Source organism: Poecilia latipinna, unplaced genomic scaffold, assembly GCF_001443285.1.
Source record: "Poecilia latipinna isolate Pla-1442-1.1 unplaced genomic scaffold, P_latipinna-1.0 Scaffold301, whole genome shotgun sequence".
NCBI lineage: Eukaryota > Metazoa > Chordata > Actinopteri > Cyprinodontiformes > Poeciliidae > Poecilia > Poecilia latipinna.
In genome coordinates this window covers 220,347-239,047 of record NW_015112917.1, presented here as the reverse complement: position 1 = coordinate 239,047, position 18,701 = coordinate 220,347, and the positions used below count along the sequence as shown (strand labels likewise).

At 39.5% G+C, this 18,701-nt stretch overlaps 2 protein-coding genes across 3 annotated transcripts in view; both read left to right on the top strand.

Moving 5' to 3' along the window:
• agbl4 (AGBL carboxypeptidase 4) overlaps positions 1–18,701 on the top strand; it is a 221,390-nt gene that overhangs the window by 131,026 nt on the left and 71,663 nt on the right. The window lies entirely within an intron of this gene.
• Positions 317–16,834, top strand: bend5 (BEN domain containing 5). Of its 2 annotated transcripts, none has more exons than XM_015034508.1 (6): positions 317–841; positions 1,783–1,913; positions 3,686–4,181; positions 6,555–6,703; positions 10,233–10,446; positions 10,724–16,834. In XM_015034508.1, the coding sequence occupies exons 1-6, from the start codon at positions 658–660 to the stop codon at positions 10,918–10,920; spliced, it is 1,371 nt and encodes a 456-aa protein (XP_014889994.1). In that variant the 5' UTR covers positions 317–657; the 3' UTR covers positions 10,921–16,834. The 2 variants fall into 2 exon arrangements, with proteins under 2 accessions (XP_014889994.1, XP_014889995.1); XM_015034509.1 differs by lacking the exon at positions 317–841 and adding an exon at positions 872–1,022.

The following is an 18,701-nucleotide window of genomic DNA, read 5'->3' as shown; positions in this document are numbered from 1 at the left end:
AATATGCTTTATTTATTTATTTATTTATTTATTTATTTATTCATTTATTTTACTCCACCTTGTGTGTATTTTTTTTGTCTCACCTCACATGCAATAAAAACATAAAAAGTGAAATAATTCTCCTCATCCAAACTCATTAGATATGTTTTACTTGATCTTTTCTGTCCATCATTATTTGTTTTGTGGTTAAATAATAAATTGGAGAGGATTTTTTTTTTCCCTGTGGTAATCTTCAAATATTTTGAAACATAATATAACAATTTTATTAATTTAAATTTTGTCCAAGTTTTACATGATAAAAGGAAACGGCTTTTACTACAATTACAATTTGGTATTTGGAAATAAAAAATAGTGGCATTTTTACCTCATGTTATAATATGGTGAGAATCTCATACTTTATCCTAGAAAATGATGTCGTTTTGAAAGAAATATTTGTAGGAATCCTAGAATTAGCGAACACAACAAACATATAAAGGTTCTCTAAGATTAAAGGTATGTCTACTACTTTTGCCTTGATCTACCCTGGTGATGTGGACCAGGCAAGAGTAGCCGAGCGCCGACACCATCCCCAACCCCCCATGAGTGTATTTTTTTTAATACTTTGTGAGGAAAAACTGTCAACCATATCCAAAGTGCAGGACCAAAGAGAACTAAATAATGTATGCTTTTGTTAGGTTCTTTGAAGACGATATGTGCTACGCGTTACCCGTTTCAACCATCGAAGATTTCAGACCTCTGCACAGAACAGATTTTGATAATCAGAAGGTGTATCTGGTTCACAGAACTGAGGAGAATGGCTGCGCAGGCCAGCCGTGCGAAGCACAGATCCTTGCCCTTGCAGGTAAGTTACTCCTCCTGACACCCGGACGACATCGGGTTTAATGCTCGTTTTATCTGACGGAACAACTAACGATGCCGTGCGTGTGGGTGGCAGAGCTGTCAAAGCGAGTGTTTTCGGTGGATCCGTCAGAACGTGATCAGCTGGAATCTGACAGCAACAACAACGTCCTCCGCTCTAGCTAGTAAGCCATGCTAGTAATGTTTGCTAACTTCAGGAGGCTGTGATAGCTTGTCGGTGCTTTGCAGGTTTTTATTCGTGTAGCCCCTCGTTCTGTTGTTAATCTGTTCTTCTTCTGTAAATGATTATTAGTGGTTTATGTGGGTGTTCTTCAACGCCGTCTAGCCAAAGCAATTGTTTACACCAGGAAGCTAACTCTGCTAGCTTACGCTAGCATGCTAACTAGGAGACGCCGAATGAAAGCGGACATGGTATTATCACCATATTATGAACGCATTCATTCATCTGTCATTTTATGAGAGTTCCCGTGTGGATTTGTGAAAGCCCGAAAGCTTTTGTGATGCGGTTAGCCTGTTAGCTGCTGTGGCTTTGTGCGGTGCTGCAGTCATTTCCGTGTGACACGTCTATCCATCAGTCAGCATGACAAAGTCCCGTCAGTTTGGAAACATAATGATAACGTGAGAGCAGTACAAGCGAAACGTTATCCTGCTCTAGTAAAATGATATTTACACACAGTCGTTTTTTTCTTTTGCATTAGAAGTTTAGCTGCGTCCTTAATCCTGAAAGTGAACTGCATGGGCTACGAGATGAGAACAATGTCAAAGCTCATACCGCAGTCCACCGAAAAGCTTCCCCTCTATACCGCTGAAGTTTGTTTTGTGAGGTCAAAATAAGGGGACAAAGCAACGTTGGGGTTATTTTTTTTTTTTTTGATAGACTACTTTCATTGTAAATATATGTAACTTTTCTAAACGACATTGCAGATACAGTAGAAGAATTTGAAGACAGTATAATCCAAAAGAAGATGAAAATTCCCAAGATGTCAATCAGGAATTCAGGAAAGTCTATCGAGAACAATTTCGGAGAAGAGAGATTACCCCTGAGGCATAAAAAGGTAGGCAAAACCTGTATAAACTGGCTGATTTGCATTGCATCAAATGTTTTTGTAGATGAATAATTCATGTATTTATACCAGGTGATTTATTAGAAACGGGAGCATATAGTTTCGTCCTTATTACGCACTTCCAGTATAAACCTATAAGTCTTAAAGCATTAAGATAATGAAATATGAGAACTATTATTTAGTCAGATTCTAGTTAATTATCACTCTTCACCTAATCAGTTTTTAAGTCATGCCTGATGTTTACATATTTGACATTGCCATATGTCTTTCTTCCATTTGTGTTTTGATGATTTAATATTACATTTCCATAAACTTGGCTGACATCCAAAATCCCCTACGCTATTTTTACCATATGGTGGATTAACACAAATTCAGCACTCTGGACAGCTGCCCTTTCACCGGCAAATCCGCTGAGCGGCTCATCACAGAACTCGGTGACTCCTCTCCTCTGGTCCTACTGAGATCTGCAGTCAAAACAAACAGATTGCAGGCTCTCCCATGTCTCTGTATAGGCTGATGTGGATTTGTCATTTTTCCTATACGTCCTATGTTTTAAATTACATTAAAACCTTAACTTCACAAAAGTATTTTATGTTTCTAGGCTTGACCACATTGGATATTGAGAGCATAAAATATACAATATACAGTTTTTATTGGCTAAGATTTTTTTTTTTTTTTAAGAAATGTTTCAATTCTGGTATTTTGGAAAAGTGGAGATTCTCAACAAATATCATCTTAAGGCACTTTATGAAAAAAAAAAAAAAATTCTCATGTTACCTACTGGACTTCTTGAGGAAGCTAAGGTCCTTTAAGGTTTGCAGCAAGATGCTGCATATCTTCTGCAAGTCTGTTGTTGAGAGCATCATCTCTTCTGCAGTCATCTGTTGAGGTGGAAGCATCAGAGCCAGGGACCTAAAAGGCTCAACAACCTGATAAAGAAAGCTGGTTCTGTTCTGGTGACTCTGGAACCTCTGGAGATGATGATGCAGCAAAGGATTTTACATAAAATCAAGAAAAGTATGGACAACCCTGACCACCCTCTTTATGAGACTGTCTTAGAAAAACAGAGCAGAGCTGTTGTAAAAGAATATTTTAGTAATCGAGTACTCTATAGATCATTTTTACGATTAATCGAGTAATCGTCTCTCGCTCTCTGCGCTAAATAATAAGACATAATTTAACGAAGCTCCGAGAGAGATACATTTTCCTAGAGGAATTTTAGTAATCGAGGTACTTGAGTCATTTGAGAAATCGTTACAGCCCTGACACAGAGTGTCTTTAGTCAGAGGCTTCTTCAAATTCACTGCAATACAAACCGCTACAGGAGGTCTTTCCTGCCCACAGCCATCGCACAATCTGCAATAACTCTTTTGAAGAATCTTGAGTTACAAAAACATGTAATTTCCCTTTGGGATCAATAAAGTATTTTGAATTTTGACTATAAACACCTGGTATGTAGCTGAGTGATAAGGATGCTAAAGCACAGGGAGATCAGTGGGGACAAAATGGTGATGGAAAATGCACAGGAGGAAGAAAAATCTGGATAATCAAAATACAAAACAAATATATTGCAGTCGGGATTTTCTGAAGTCATCCACCTCTAGTATAACCCAGTTCTTATATCGGACATGACCTCTGTTTGAGGTTTAGGATTGCGCTTGTGTCATTACAGTTTCATACCTCTCATGCTCGGTTTGCTTTTGGTCGCAGTTGAAATGCCCTGTATCTGTCCCATGCCTTTTCTGACCTGCTATTTCGTGTAGGCCCTGTCTCAAGACCATGGAAAGCCCCTCTCTAACTCCTCCAAGAGCCTCGCCGCAGTAGTGGCTCGCCTGGAACGAAACGCTGCCAACTCTTATATGGAAGGCGAAGAGGACTTGGATGAGGACCGGCTGGCCGAGGAGGGAGAGGACGCAGATGACGAAGAGGAAGAAATGGAGGCAGAGCATCGGCAACATCACCATCATCACCATCACCATCATCACCAGCAGCAGCAACATTTGGAGGTGGACACGCATTGCGTGTCGGAGGTGGTGGCGGCAGTCGTTCCGAGGGTTCTGTACGAGGAGCTGGTTCACAGCTACAGGCAGCAGGAGGAGGAGATGAGGAGACTGCAGCAGGAGCTGGAGAGAACCCGCAGGCAGCTGGTGCAGCAGGCCAAGAAGCTGAAGGAATACGGCAGCTTGTTGACTGAAGTCAAAGAACTGAGGGACTTCAACAGGAGGTTGCAGGACGTGCTCCTCATGAGACTCGGCAGCGGTGAGAAAACAAGAGCATGCACTCGGACACACAGCCGTCCATCCACAACATGTGGTACTCTGACGATTTATGGTTTTGTCAGAAAAGTTTAACGTAGCTCTTATTGGAAAATGTTTTGTCAAACTCAGACGAACGCATTCTTAGTTTGTGTTGAGAAGCTAATTCTGACTTTTCAGGCAGACGATGGATGGATGTGCAGTTTGGTTGGTTCTGCAGGAAGGTACTGGCAGTCTGCTACATTGATGACAGGTTTTCAACTTGACTTGGGGAATTAAAAATAAATTATACGATAGCACAAAGAGAAGAGCATTAACAAGTTATTTATGGAGGACCAGTTCTTTATATCCCAAAAATGAATGGATTTTGGATTCTATTTTGATAAACATATGGTTACTTTTAGTCTAGCAATAAGTTATTTTCTGATTGGATAGAAGATGGACATCTCTGACAAGATGATGCACCTGGGGTATCACTGTGGAAAGAATAAGTTATTTTCTAACTAAAAATGCCATGTATTCATACCCTTTGCAATAATCACTGGAAAAGCCTTTATTAGCCATTAAATTAACTAAATGCCCTAATTACTGACCATCTTTCTGCAGGTCTCCATTATTATCTTTGACCATTAATCTTTCTCAATGAGCTCCAGGTCTCTAATCTTTAGTGCCTTTCACGTTTTCCTTATTGGAATCGTTAATACTTTTTCCTCAGCTAACAGTTTCTTCACCACTTAAGTTTTGTGTTTTGGGTCACCAAGACAAAGCTTCTTTGCAGGCCAGCTGATGATGATGATGATGATGATGATGATGATGTAGTCTTCCTTTTTATGATGTTTTACTTTGGTTAGATTTCCATTTGCTGAAAAACACACTCAACGTTTTTTTGTGTTCCCACCACCAAGCTTGTTTCTTGGGTTTGATTGCTTCCCCTTTGTCAAGGCTACATTATCGTGCACAGACAATAATATTTTTGCTTCATCTGACTATAAAAAAAAAAAAAAAAGGCCCAGCAGAGTTTTGTGTTGCTCTCTCAGAGAACCAGGATCGTGTTTGGTCTGTCGCTGTGGACAGATACTGTACAGCATACAGTATCTGCTAGGTGTCTGTTTTTTGAGATGCTTTGGCCCACATCCTTCTGGAGGCCTGTGATGGTGATGCAGGGTGGTCATTTTTTTAACGCTGTGGCCTCTGTACATACACAGTCCTTTGAGTTGTGAGCAGCCACAGGTCCTCACTGAGCCACTGCAGAGAAATGCTGTTTGAAGAAAACAGCTGTTCCTAAAATGCCGTGTAATTACTGAGCTTTAGAACAACAAAGACTATTCAGTTGTGAAGAACATTTTCACACACACTCGCAATGTGCAGTGGCTATGAATACTTTCAGCCATGCTCTCTTTTTTTTTTATAAATTAAGTCTTGCTGTAATTTACTGCATATTGTAATACTACATTTGAATGAAAATCTACATTATTTCCAGTCAGAAAGAAAACAAGTTGGTCAAATTAAGATCACGTTAAATCTAATTCTGGTTTGAAAAATTAGTTTTAGCTGCAAGTATTTTTTTGTCAAAACCACTTCAGGTTGTTGAAGGGCCTGCTCTCACCGTGACATTGTGTTAAGACATGGAAAGAAAGAACTGGCTGAGAAATTATTGAAAAGCAGCACTCATCTATTTAAAATACTTTATAAAAAACATAATTTGTATTTTGTTTTGTTACAAAACATTCATCAAGAGCCTGTAGTTGTCAAGCTGAGACTTCAATAAGTTGATTCACTTAAGTTTTAATATTTGTTATTTACCTGTGCGTGACATTTAGCTGAGTGAAAAACTAACTTGAAAAATAGTTGTTTCAAATAGATTTTATTTGCTTCAATTATCACAAGCCTGCACAGGGCACTTCTTTAAGTTTTAAGTGAAATATTTTTGTAAGATAAGACTTGCACCAAAAGATTTTAAAATGTACTTGGGAGTATTAGTGGTATCATAAAGCAGCGTGCAAAGCTAAGCTGGTGTCTAGATTAGACTCCCTGCAGATGCAAACAGAAGCTGGTTGGACCATCTAATGGTTCGGCTACAGATTAGAGCGCCCTGGGAATCTGTCGGTCCAGGAATAAAGTGCATCATTGACTGATATTAAAACTCATCAGCTGCACTGGAGCTTAGCATGGCCAGCTACCAGCACAGCTTAGCTACTGTGTCAGGCCACGGGGTAGCCCAGAACAAGAACAGGAAACAAACAAACAAAACGCGCTGTTCCAGCTGCACCAAAACTTCTTTCTTCATATTTACTTAACCACCAGGAAATGGCTGATGGCTGGAAATGAAGATCCAGTGATTGTCTCTGTGGTGTTGAATGTCACCTTTGTCTCCTAGAGCCTATGCACGACAATGGCACTCAGACAATCAAGGCTGAAGTGGTCGAACCTATAGTTGAGGCCCAGGAGACGTGCAGGGAAGAAGCTAACACAAGTTCAAGCTACTCGCCATCACCCAGAACGGTGTACACCTGCAACGATGGGAAGGTGAGTCTGACTGGGCCAGAAATTTATTTCAGCACTTTAATCGTTACCTTGGTGCCACCTGTAAAGATTTATGTTTCCGTCTAATCATAAATTAAACTAATCTTTTACAAGGAATTAGAATGTTCTGTGTAAAACTTCTTGTTTTTAGTTGTCTGGTCACTGGTCTCCTACATTCATAACTTGGAACGAGGAAGACGTTGTACAAGCAGTGATGTGTTTTTCAGTGAGATAATTAAACCCATCTGAATAAGAATATACTTGCATAAATTATTTAATTTATCATATGTATTAAATATTTCATATTTGTGACATATTGTAAATGTATGTGCGTGTCACTCATGAATTTAACCAGTCGAAGCCAGAGGCTGAAGCTGATATGACTCTAGTGAAGCTACTTGGTCTGAAGTGGACTTATCTCTGCTGGTATGAATTTAGATGTTATGCACCAAAGTTATGTGGAACCCTGCAGAAAATTATCCATAAGATTACTTAAGAAATACTGAATGAATAGGATTATTCAGACTTTAATTAGCTTAAGATCCAATTAGTAGTTTTATATTTTATTAATTGTGAATAAACTCTTTTTTTTTAGGTTGATTTATTCAGTTTTAGTTTCCATCTGGATAACTTTGGCACTCTAAAAGTCTGACTTCAGTGAAGCCGTGGTTTGTTTGCCGCAAAAGTTGAACATGACTCTAACTACCCCTAACAACTTTCACCTTCTTGATTTGGTATTCTTGCCCATTTGCTTGTGCGTGACCGTAAAAAGCGGGCTGATTTCTGCAGGAAACGCTGCATTCCCTGTTAACAACCACAAACTGTGCAACATGCTGTCGTCGCTGATCAGTCCTTTCCCCTTTGCTGCCCTGTCCTAGCAGGTAAACAAGGTTGAGAAGATTATTATTGTTCCTGCAAGCCCAGCCAACATCATCAGTGTTTATTAGCCTGTTAGGGTTCTTTACTTCCCCCCACTGCTGTAACTCAACCAGCCGCCCCGTCTCTGATGATGGGAGGGGAAGCACGAGGGGGGCACTACAAGCTCTTGGGTCCGTGGCCACTTCAAGCGTGAAGAACACTTGCAAATTAGAACGCTCCTACATCAGGGAACCCATATTAATTATTTGCACGAGAAGACTTTAAAGTGACTGACAGGTTAGGCCTAGTGAGAGTGCAAAGGGAGGTTAGGAAAGGAAAGGAGGAGGGGTAGATGGTGAGAAAGAGATAAACGAGAGCAAACGGGCTGGGAGGATGAAAACAGGCTTGTCTAACTTAAGGCCAGTAAAAAGCTTGTCTGCTGGCTTGCAGCCTGAAGCACATTAGCCTCACCGGGAAAAGCTTTTTGGACTCTGGCCTAAAGACTTTACAGTGATAAGAGAATGGAGAAGGAAAACAGACACACATTTGCCCCCTGCTGCATTAGCTCACCTTTAAGACCAAGTCAGTCACCCTGGCCTGGCAATCGGCTTTCGCCGTTTTGCAGTGATTTATTCGACGTTCACTCGCATTGTGTGGAGAGCGACAGGCTAAGTGATATTGTAGGTAATCAAAGCTGCGACCTCTGACCTGAGTTTGTTTACTTTATAGCAGGTGAAATTGGCCTCCCTTTAAAGCAGTCTGGTCTGCATTACCCACAGCAACTTTAGTGCTGCACAGATCAAGTAGCAGAACTCTTAAAGCATTTAACATTGACTTGACGTTGTTGTTCACCGTTTCTAATTCAAGTTTTGTGCGGGGCTCAAATGGTTTATAGTGTAATTGTAAAGGTGAAGTTTTTGATTCACTGTTTGGTTTAATCCGCACATTACCGCGTGCACATAACGGTGAGCTAATAAATTTAAAGTCGTTTTGATTGTACATTAAACAGAAGTAGCAGTTGTACCCAACTGTGTATCAGAATGACAGCAATAGGTTTTACATTTGGCAGCATATAACAGATGAGATGCGTGTGTTACGAGTTTAAATGTATTTATTTGTAGGTTGGACTTATTGTTTACAAGTACCCCATAGTTTTAACCAAACTATTACTCTTTAAAACCATAACTGGCCTTCGATACGAGAGGCGTGTCATAAAATAAATCAAGTTGCTGATACTCTGGAAGCTGGACTGTATCACAGTGGATTTATTTGAGGCCGGCGTTTCAACATCAGCTCAGACTCTGCTCTCCAGGATTCTTCAGGGCTGATTTCTCTTACTGGGATTAGTGCCACTCGAAGAATTACAAACGAGTGTTGGGCCAACAACAGGACAACACACTTATCATCGCTGCTTCACTGGTCCATCTTGTTTAATGCTGTAACCTGAGCTGATACCAAACCCTTATAGATTTTAAATTGGTCACACATCCAGCCTTCTCAGTTTCTCAGTCTGAAGAAATACTTGGAAGTGGCATTTATTTTAAAACATATGGGGTCTGTCAATGGCTGTTGCAGCATTTTCTTTTCATTTCAAAGAAAGGTAAAAATCATTACTAGACTGAATGAGGAATTGCAATGTTGGGGTCACATGGCTTTCTGCTGCAAATAGGCATAGCAACATGTGTTGGCACAATGATCGTTAGCATAAAGCAGCTTCAAGTATTCAAACCACTTAAACTCTTGGACATTTATGTATGTCATAACTCTGCACTAAGATGTTTATAATGGATTAAAACGAAATAGTACATTGCTATGAATTGAAGATCAACTGATACTAAGTTTACAACACATTTTCCAAACAAAAATCCAATATTTATTCAGGCTCTCTGAGTCAATACTTTCTATAAGCAACTTTTTATCTTGAAGAAAAGCTGGTGCAAATCTTTACAGAAAATTTCAAGCTCAGGCGGATCAGATTTTATGCAGCTGCAAACGAGTCTTTTCAACAGATTTGTAAACTGGTGTAGGTTTGGAGTTTGACACCATCTTCTTGTAGATTTGGTGTACAGTATTTGTGGTAGTCTGCCCCAGTCTCCATTCTTTTCCAGCCTCCAACATGTTTTCTTCCAGAATTGCTCTGTACTTAATACCATCCATTTTCCCATCAACTGTGACTAGCGTTCATGTCCATGCTAAAGAAAGATACCCGCCATAGCAAGATGCTGCCACCACCTTGTTTCATGAGAATCAAAGATTTGATATGACTTACAACTTAGCTCTGTTTAAATTCACCCTGACCCGTCTGTGTTTATTTATCCCAGCAAACCTCTGAAATCTCCATAGAGCAGCTTTTTTACTGATTAAGTGCTTTTTGAGAGCTGTTGGTAGCAGCAAATTTATTTCGGGTTATTGGAGTAACGGGGGCTGAAAACTAATGCACTTCACACTTTTTAGATGTTTATCTGTAACATGTTTTTGTATCCTTTTCTCTCCAGTGAAAATGCATGAATGCTTTGCTTGAACCTTTTAAAAAGTGCATCATAATTGTGTGTTTGCTGTTTTTAATTCTCCCGTTCACCAAAAACAAACCCAGCATGACTGTAATTGCTGCTGCCAATGACGACATTCATTCAGTGTTTACTTAAAATCCGCTTTTTACATATGTTGTCTCCAGGTACATCTGGGGGGTGGGATCTGGGTGGAGGAAGAGAAATGGCACCAGCTTCAGAGGACCCAAGGAGATTCAAAGTTCACAAAGAACCTCGCTGTAATGATTTGGGGTACTGAAACCCTTAAAAACCGTAGTGTCACAGGTGTGGCCACTAAAAAGAAGAAAGACGCCCTGCCCAAACCTCCACTGTCTCCCAGCAAGCTGAAAATAGTCAGAGGTAAGCTCAGTTAAAGTCCATCCATCCATCCATTTTCTGAACACCCTTGTCCCTCAGTGGGGTCGGGAGGGGTGCTGGTGCCTATCTCCAGCTAACGTTCCGGGCGAGAGGCGGGGTACATCCTGGACAGGTCGCCAGTCTGTCGCACAGTTAAAGTCTGAACTTTGAATTTCGTTTTTAAAGTAAATAGATGAGTACGTATTTAGCAGACATTAAAAAATAAGATGAGGGTCTTCTCATCGGATGCACTGACCTGCTTTACTCGCTCCTTCCCCAGAGTGTCTCTACGACCGAGTGTCTCAAGAAACGGCCGACAGCGCTGAGATCACGCAGAGATTGTCCAAAGTGAACAAATATATCTGTGAAAAGATCATGGACATCAACAAGTCCATCAAGAACGAGGAGCGACGGGAGTCCAAGCTGCTAATCAGACAGACGGTTAAGATGGAGAACTTCACCTACGATGGCATATAGTGATCAACTGTCACATCAGCGCCTTCTGCCCCGCGTGGTCCGCAGGATGTTTAGGGGACTTGCTATGGGAGGGTTGGGGACTGCTGTCACTGTTCCAGAAGCTGTCATATTTCTTTCACACAGGTCCTATCCCATCTCCCTATAGGTCGAGCGTCACGTTTATCATTTCTTTTATTGGCTGCCAGGCAGCTTTACCCACCAGCACACAAAATAGTTTGACGTGAGTTGGAGTGAGTGGATTTTTTTATAAGCTTTACCAATGCATTGGAATGGAGGTGTGTGCATATGTGTCGAGAGAGCGAGATTAGATGTGATAGTTTAATTTATTGTTCTGTGTCAGAACATCATTTTGAGTCCTGGAACTTTTAAAAAGTAAGAGATTATTCCTGTAGGTAGAGTCTTCTGATGCTGTGTAATTGACGATGCTTGCTAACGCCGGGTCTTATACTGTTGGGGACCGGAGTGTCGGTACGAAATGCAAAGAATGGGACGTCAGGGTCTCGAATGCACAAGTCTTAATTAGTAACAGCCATATGACGGTTTGCTCCAAGAGATTACCTTTGAATGTGTGCTGTCTCTTAACTCCTTTAACACATCTGCTCATGAGAAGAGGGCTTAGAGAGGGTTGTTGGAAAGAATGACTCCAACTTCTGAGTCAGTAAAGCTACATTTTACTTTTTTTTTTTAACCTTACATGTTAACTAACGTATGAGGACATGAAAGGATTGAAATATATTTAAGAGATGCACCAGTCAGATTTTTTCTCACCCAACACCAATTTTAGTTTACCCGTTTTCCAAAACATAGTAGAGAAAACATCGAGCTGCAGGTTCTTTGACAGAGATAATTGTTTTGAATCCAACTAAAAATGTAAGTTGTTTTTTTTTCCCTCAATTTAAGCTTGTCATATTCCCCTACTCTTCGTATGATTTTAAATAAATTCAAACTGAACCAAAGAAGCCGATGTTGGGGTGATGCATTTATAGGCCAAAATCAGAGTTTTTAGTTTGGGTAAACTTAATGAACAAGCAAAAAAAAAAATCAGATTTTTCAGTATTTAACTTTAGGGTTAAATAAAAAGTGATCAATTCTGATTCTTCACCTGTTTATTGGTGCATCTCTAATATTTCTGCGTCAGTGTTGGTCATTTGAATAAACTTGAGTCTAGAGTCGTTGCGGTACAGGCATGTTGATGCCTTGAAAAGCCTTAAATGGATTCGGCAATCTCCAGGGACATATATGTCTCTGGGTTTTTATTTTTTTTTATTTTAAAAGTAAGCTGTGATTGTAAATGTTTTGTGAGCTGAAGTGATGAAGCTTCACCTGCACTTTGCTGTGAGAATGTAAGAGTTGGCCAGGTACTATTATTATGTGTGGTTTGCACCATTCGATTGAGGTGAACCAGACTAGCGGCCAGGTGAAAGTCAGAGCACAGCTCTGCGCAGTCCAGGTCATCTTGTTGTGAAAGCTGTGGGTAAAGCTGTCTGAGGCACTATTTTGCTTTTCTTTCTTTCTTTTGTTTTTTTTTTTTTGTTTTGTTTTTTTAAGGTTGTCTGGCCCTGCTGAATCCCATCCTAACCCTTTCTTCTTTTTAGTCACACCACTGGGGAAAATAGTAAGGTTGCTCCAGTGACAATTTCCTCTGAGCTATGCCATCAAAAGTTTTCAAATGTTCTTTTATCGTGTATGTTTATATATATATATAAATATATAGGATTTTTCTCTCCTGTTATATTGTTTTGATCTGAAACGGTTTGTGTGGCTGTCTGCAGGCTGGAACTAAATGCTGCAGATTGAAATCTCAACTGTGACCTAGCTGTGGCTAACTGTGAATCTGCTGCAGAGCTGCCCATCAAACCTTCATCCTCTTCACACTCGTAATTCCTGGATGTCTCTCAGTTTATTTCTCCCCATTTTTTTTCTCGTTTTTACCGTTTGTCTGTCTTGGTTTGTGTCATATCACAACTTCATATCAGCCTTTCGTTAAGCTACTTTATGCTCCAAATGGCATAGAAACAGATGCATATGTTTGCCACCAAATTTGGTGACATATTTTGGTTAGTCGTATCACAGTTTAAAGGTTCTGATCATATTTGATGCAGTGTTTTCTATGTTGTGTTTCGCATCCATCTGTTTCCTGTTTTTTGTTGTTGTTTTTTTTTACTTTGTTTTTTATATGAATCATTGGCTTTAAGCTAGTTGTTGTATCCAAATGTTGATCAGTTGAGTCTACCAACAGAAAACAAATCCACCTCATTCATAGCCAAAGTTATCCCATAGGAACAAGACGGAGAACGGGTTTATTTCAGAGCCTATAGATTAGAACAACATTGTGATATTTGGTAACCCTCACTTTAAATCAGTGAAAATCTCTATTCTTAAACTGTCGGGCTCTTAAATATCAAGATGCAGTAATTATCAGCTCATATGTTTTACATTGAATGCACTTTAAATTTTACTGCAATTTCTTCAATTTTAAACCATTGTTTGTCATGATAGTTTTATGTTTGGGCCTGACTGTCATTTTTTATTCTCATGAAGCACCTTATGACATTTTGGTTTCTATTTCATATCATTAAAACAAAATTGAGTTATTGGAATGACTCTGGCAAAGCTATCGCCCCATAATAAGCTTGGTAAGTTCAACGTTTAGTTGTAAGATTTAATAGGTCTGCAGATTCGTAAAAAATGACGTTGAGACTGGAATCAGCTACTCCATTATTTCCTACTGGATATTAAGCCGCGACCTTGGCAGACTGCCAAGCAACAAATAAGTTGGTTTAAAACAGCAATGTCCAGTTTAAATACTTGACCTTTGACATGTTTAAGATGACTGGAAATCGTGCTTTAACTTAACACATCTACATGCTGTTCACATGTACAAATATTACTTATATAGAGTTCCAATGGAGTATTTTTTACAACTGAGTTGTAACTGTGAGGACTAAATGATGAAGCTGATAAAAGTTGGATGCAGACTGAGGAATCAGCTGGGTTTGCACAAAAAAAAGGCCCATGCAAAGGTATTGGGGCTTAGTGAATAACAAAGTCACGCAATGGTGACGATTGTCTGTTTGTTTTTTTTTGTTTTTTTTTGTAAACCAGAGTCCCCTTTTTTGTTTGGTTTATTCTATGTACAAAGTAAGATGTGGTTCACATGTTGGAACGTGTATTGAAAATACTTGCAATTTAAAAGGAACAAAAAAAAAAGAAAGCTTTCTGCTGTGCAAAGCCACCTTACTGAAATTCAGATGCGTTGTTGTGTACTGTGTTTGTGTTTCTTTGTTGTTCGATGCCAAAAGAGGGCGTGGTTGTAACGATGCTTAAAGAGAGCATTTATAGAGCTATTACATCATCGTTTTGAAAGTCTGGTTTCCTGGAGAGAGATTAAAACCTATAATCCCTTAACTAAAACCATCTTCAGTGGATGAAAGCTGTACCATCGCAGATTTAGCCTAATCTGCGATGACACGGCCAATCTGACAATAGAGTACCAGAAGTTTTGGCAGCCGACTCGTAAACGCACCGTGCATATTACACAACCTGGAATAGAGAGTCGTGGCTATTTTAGGCCAGTTTGACTCTGTAACACAACACACCACCATAGCAGCAGTTGTAGGAAGGAAACCTGCTGGATATGATCCTCTTCTTGTGCCACTTCTTGTTCCTTACTCACCTGCTTTATGGCTCACGCTGTGAATACCCGTCAGGAGCTTCTCAAAACGATGGGGCTTTGTTTTACTTTTTCATAGTTCGATTGAGGAAAGAGTGATCCGGGTTTTTAAGCTTCACTCTGTTGAGCAAGATGGATATCTTGCAGTTTGCAGAGCCATACTGTTAACCAGACATATTACTGTTTGAGCCTCAGATACAATGTAAAACAAAACAAAAAAAAATACAAAGATATACATTGTTAAGCATATATTTTTCTTAAAGGTATCAGTAACTTTGTATACGATCCACAAACCGGTTCTACTTCATCCAACTTCACCGTCCTACCTCATTGTTACTCTGGTGTTTGTCAGTAAATGTATACTATATGTGTGTATATTATTAAAAAAACAAAGAAATCTATAGGAAAAGGTATAGCTGGTGACTCTCAACATGTACAGCGTATAAAACACCTCAATACACAAATATCATTCTTAAGCAAAATCCGTTTTCTTATCCGCTTAAAGATGCTGCTGTAAAGGGGGTTTCTGTGTGAGGGGGTTGTCTCTGAATATATATATATATATATATATATATATGGATATAAATCTTTGCTCTTTGCTATGTTGTGCAGTTGATCGATGGTTGTGTTCTGTCTCTGTATTGCAATCTGAGATTTTTACTGGTTGACGGTGCTACCAGCAAACAGTTTGAGAAAAACAAAAACTGATCTACCGGACCTCAAATGGTGCTGTTTTTCTATGTTTTTAATTGTCATACGGCTCTGTGTTATTCAGGTGTGTTAACCGCCGCTATCCCCTCAACTAATCAAAATCCTGAAGCCAAAATGTTTTTGCAAGGCTGGTAACCCTGCTATTACTGTATCAAAAATATATGCTATCCATCCAAATATTGTAGATAGTAGTAATATTCTCAGTTTCAGAAGTACCTCAGAAGTTGTTCATTTTAAGTGGGTGCATCTGCTTCTGTCAGTTTCCTTTTGTTGACGTGCGTTTTTTTTTGTTTTTTTTTTCCAGAAATATGCATTTTTACTGGTTAGATCAGGTTATCTTCATACAGTAGATGGTACATGGTTAAGGGAGCAGTGTGCGTTACAGTAGCAAAGGCCCTCGGCAAAACCATATTCCACTTGGGTCAACCTTGCATTGTGCATCAGGGTCCATTTGTATTAAAGGTTTTTACCACACCCATATAAGCAGGAATTAGGAATGTGTAAAGAAAAACATAAATGGGGCTTTATCACACTTGTTTTGTTTACTTTGTCAGTCATAACGGTTGATTTTTTTTCCTTCACTTTCTCTGTATTTCTCTGTGTATCTTTGTAAATGCTTTCCTTCAGTTTTATATCTCTGGATCTTCTCTTCGCAGAAAGTGCTTTACATCCTCTTATATCCTGTTCCCCCCCCCTCTCCCCCGACCCGCTGCGCTTCAGTGTTTGTTTTCTGCGCCAAAAGTGTTTGAGACACGTTAGTACACGTTTCGTTTCTGTCTTCTTAAACTTAACTTTGTCATGCTGACGCCTCTTCTACTGTGAGTAACGCGTGTTCTTAGACACAGCAGCTGGTTTTCAAGGAAGCACTTTTAAGCCATTCTTTGGACTGTTTTATTACGGTTAACAGTGAGCTTTCCTCCGGCCTGCGGGGAGAGTTGAGCCCAGGGAGAGTTGTGTTTGTAGTTCCTATGCAGGTGTAGAATAACTAACCTGGTACCACATCACTGTTGGGATGGAGGGCCAACCACCGAGGTAAAGAGCAGGAGAGAACTGAATGTGTCTGCACAGCCTTGAGATTGAGTCAAATAGGACAATGGCGATATGACAAATCTGTACTGAACTATTATTACGTTTAAGCTCTTTAATTTGAATTAAACTGAGCTACACAGGGCTGCTTGGTATACCTATCTGTAGAATTTAATGCATTGCAGTTGTAGTTGGGGAAAGACAGGGTTTCTACTTCATGGAGTATTTATTGTTGGTATAATAATGTGAAAAAAAATATCTCAAAACTCTTACAGTAAACACTTCCTCTACCCTATTGTAGCCTCCCAGTGGCAAACCACATTTACAGGAAATCTTATAGATATAAACGATAGTGTACATGTCTTCGCTAAACCGGCCACACCTCTGCTATGCGAGCAACTCTTTGACGCTTAGCATCCTGTTCTGTGTTTTTTCTCCTGCTGCATTCAGGAACACCTGTTTAAATGTATAGATAAACAGAAATAAATCAAGACTTTTATTCTATCAGCACAAACCTCTCGTCTTGCTTTTTGTGTGTGTCATTTCCTGCCACAGAGTGTTTAGGCTTGTTTTGCCTGTTGTTCTGTTAATGGTACAATTATTTAGCTTAAAATGTTACTAAAGTTAAATTTATTCTTTTTCATTCCTGCTTTGTTCTACTGCAAATAGAATAGAGGCAACAATTAATCATAGGGCCAACACATAAAACATTGTCTTCTGAGGTTTTGTAACCTCACATGCATCGTTTTTCACTTTGTGTAGAAGCCAGAAATTAAATACCTTGCAATTGTATTCATACTCTTTTATCTTTTCCACTTTTTGTTACATTACCACCACAAACTAAAGTATTTTATTGGGATGTTATGCAATACAAGACAAAGTTGTAGATAAATGTCAAGTGGAAGGAAAAATATGTGGTTTCACAGATGAAAAATTGTGCCATGCATTTGTGTTTAACCAGTTTTACTCTAATTTAATTGGTAAATATAACCTGCCTTTTAGTAATAATTTTATAAATAAAACTGTTCTGGGAGTTTTATTTAGAAAAGACTTAAGTACTACAGCAGACAGGTCAGTATCCCAACCTACATACATGTAACAGAGTAATGCTCTATCTATTGAAAAATGCATAGATAAAGGCACAACTGCCATCCTGCCAAGACAAAGCAGTTTAGCTAAATTGACGGCTGAGGAGAGCATTAATCGGAGAAGCAGCCAAGACCACCAGGATAAGACCAGAGGAACCGCAGAGACACACAGCTCAGGAAGGGCAGAATAACTAGGCGCTCTCTGCATAATTCCAGTATTTCTAGACGAGTGAAAAGTGGAAATCAATTCTTGAAAGAAAGCCATCAGATGTTTAATTTGAAATTTGCCACCAGCCAACCTGAGAACACCAATTCAGTTCTAATAGAAGAAGGTTCTCTGGTCCAATGAGTCCAAAATTAAAATGTCAGCTTACATCTCATATGCATGGTGGAAAGCTGACTTTGCAAATCAATGAATACACAATTATGACAGTGAAACGTGGGAGTGTTATGTTGTGGGGAAGCGTCGGCTGGTTCTGAGAACAGGGTAAGAATTGTTAGCAAGACGAATGATGCTAAATACAGGGAAATTTTGGACAAAGAGGTGGAGAGCTCCACCTCCTCAGTGTCTCTTGGTAGCACTGAGTGTTACTCTGAACGTGTGAAGGCAAGAAGACAAAATGCTGAAAAGAAAATCACTAAATCTCTGTTGAAAGAGATCAATTCAGAACAGAGATTTCAGTGATGAGCAAAACTGTGGGAACCTTCAGATCATGGAGGTGTGTGCTGCCAGCTTTTTGCTAAAGGCATATTTTCATTTGTTTGCTTACGTAATTTGGTATAATTTTGTCGTTAACGTGATGAATAAGCCCAGTACGATATCAGAAGCTCTGGTTGTGGAACATTAGCTGGTGTTGATCTGGAGTCAGTAGTGGCCATCAGTCTACCCACCTCAGCAGCTCAGTGAAGCATCCCCCTGATCAAAGCGTGTGGTGTTTGCTTCTGGTCATGAAATGTGCATTGGTAACTGGTTAAGTAAGACTCAAAATAATCTTTCAGCCAAGGTTTAAACTGGGTCTTTTTTAATGTTCTCTGGTGTCACGGGCAGTAATTATAACTCCCACTAGCTACAGCTATTCATAGTGTTTGTTTATGTGATATGTCTTTACAAATTAGTGGGTTGTGGAAACACCTAAACGTCTGTTTTCCATGAATTCATCCATGTTGAAAACTGCGATCTTATATTATCCCGGCTTTACAAGTGCAGCTCTGGTGATGGATCCAGCTTTGTTTGCGAGGCTCAGCCGTGGTTCATGTTTGATGACCTCTAACGTGATTTTCAT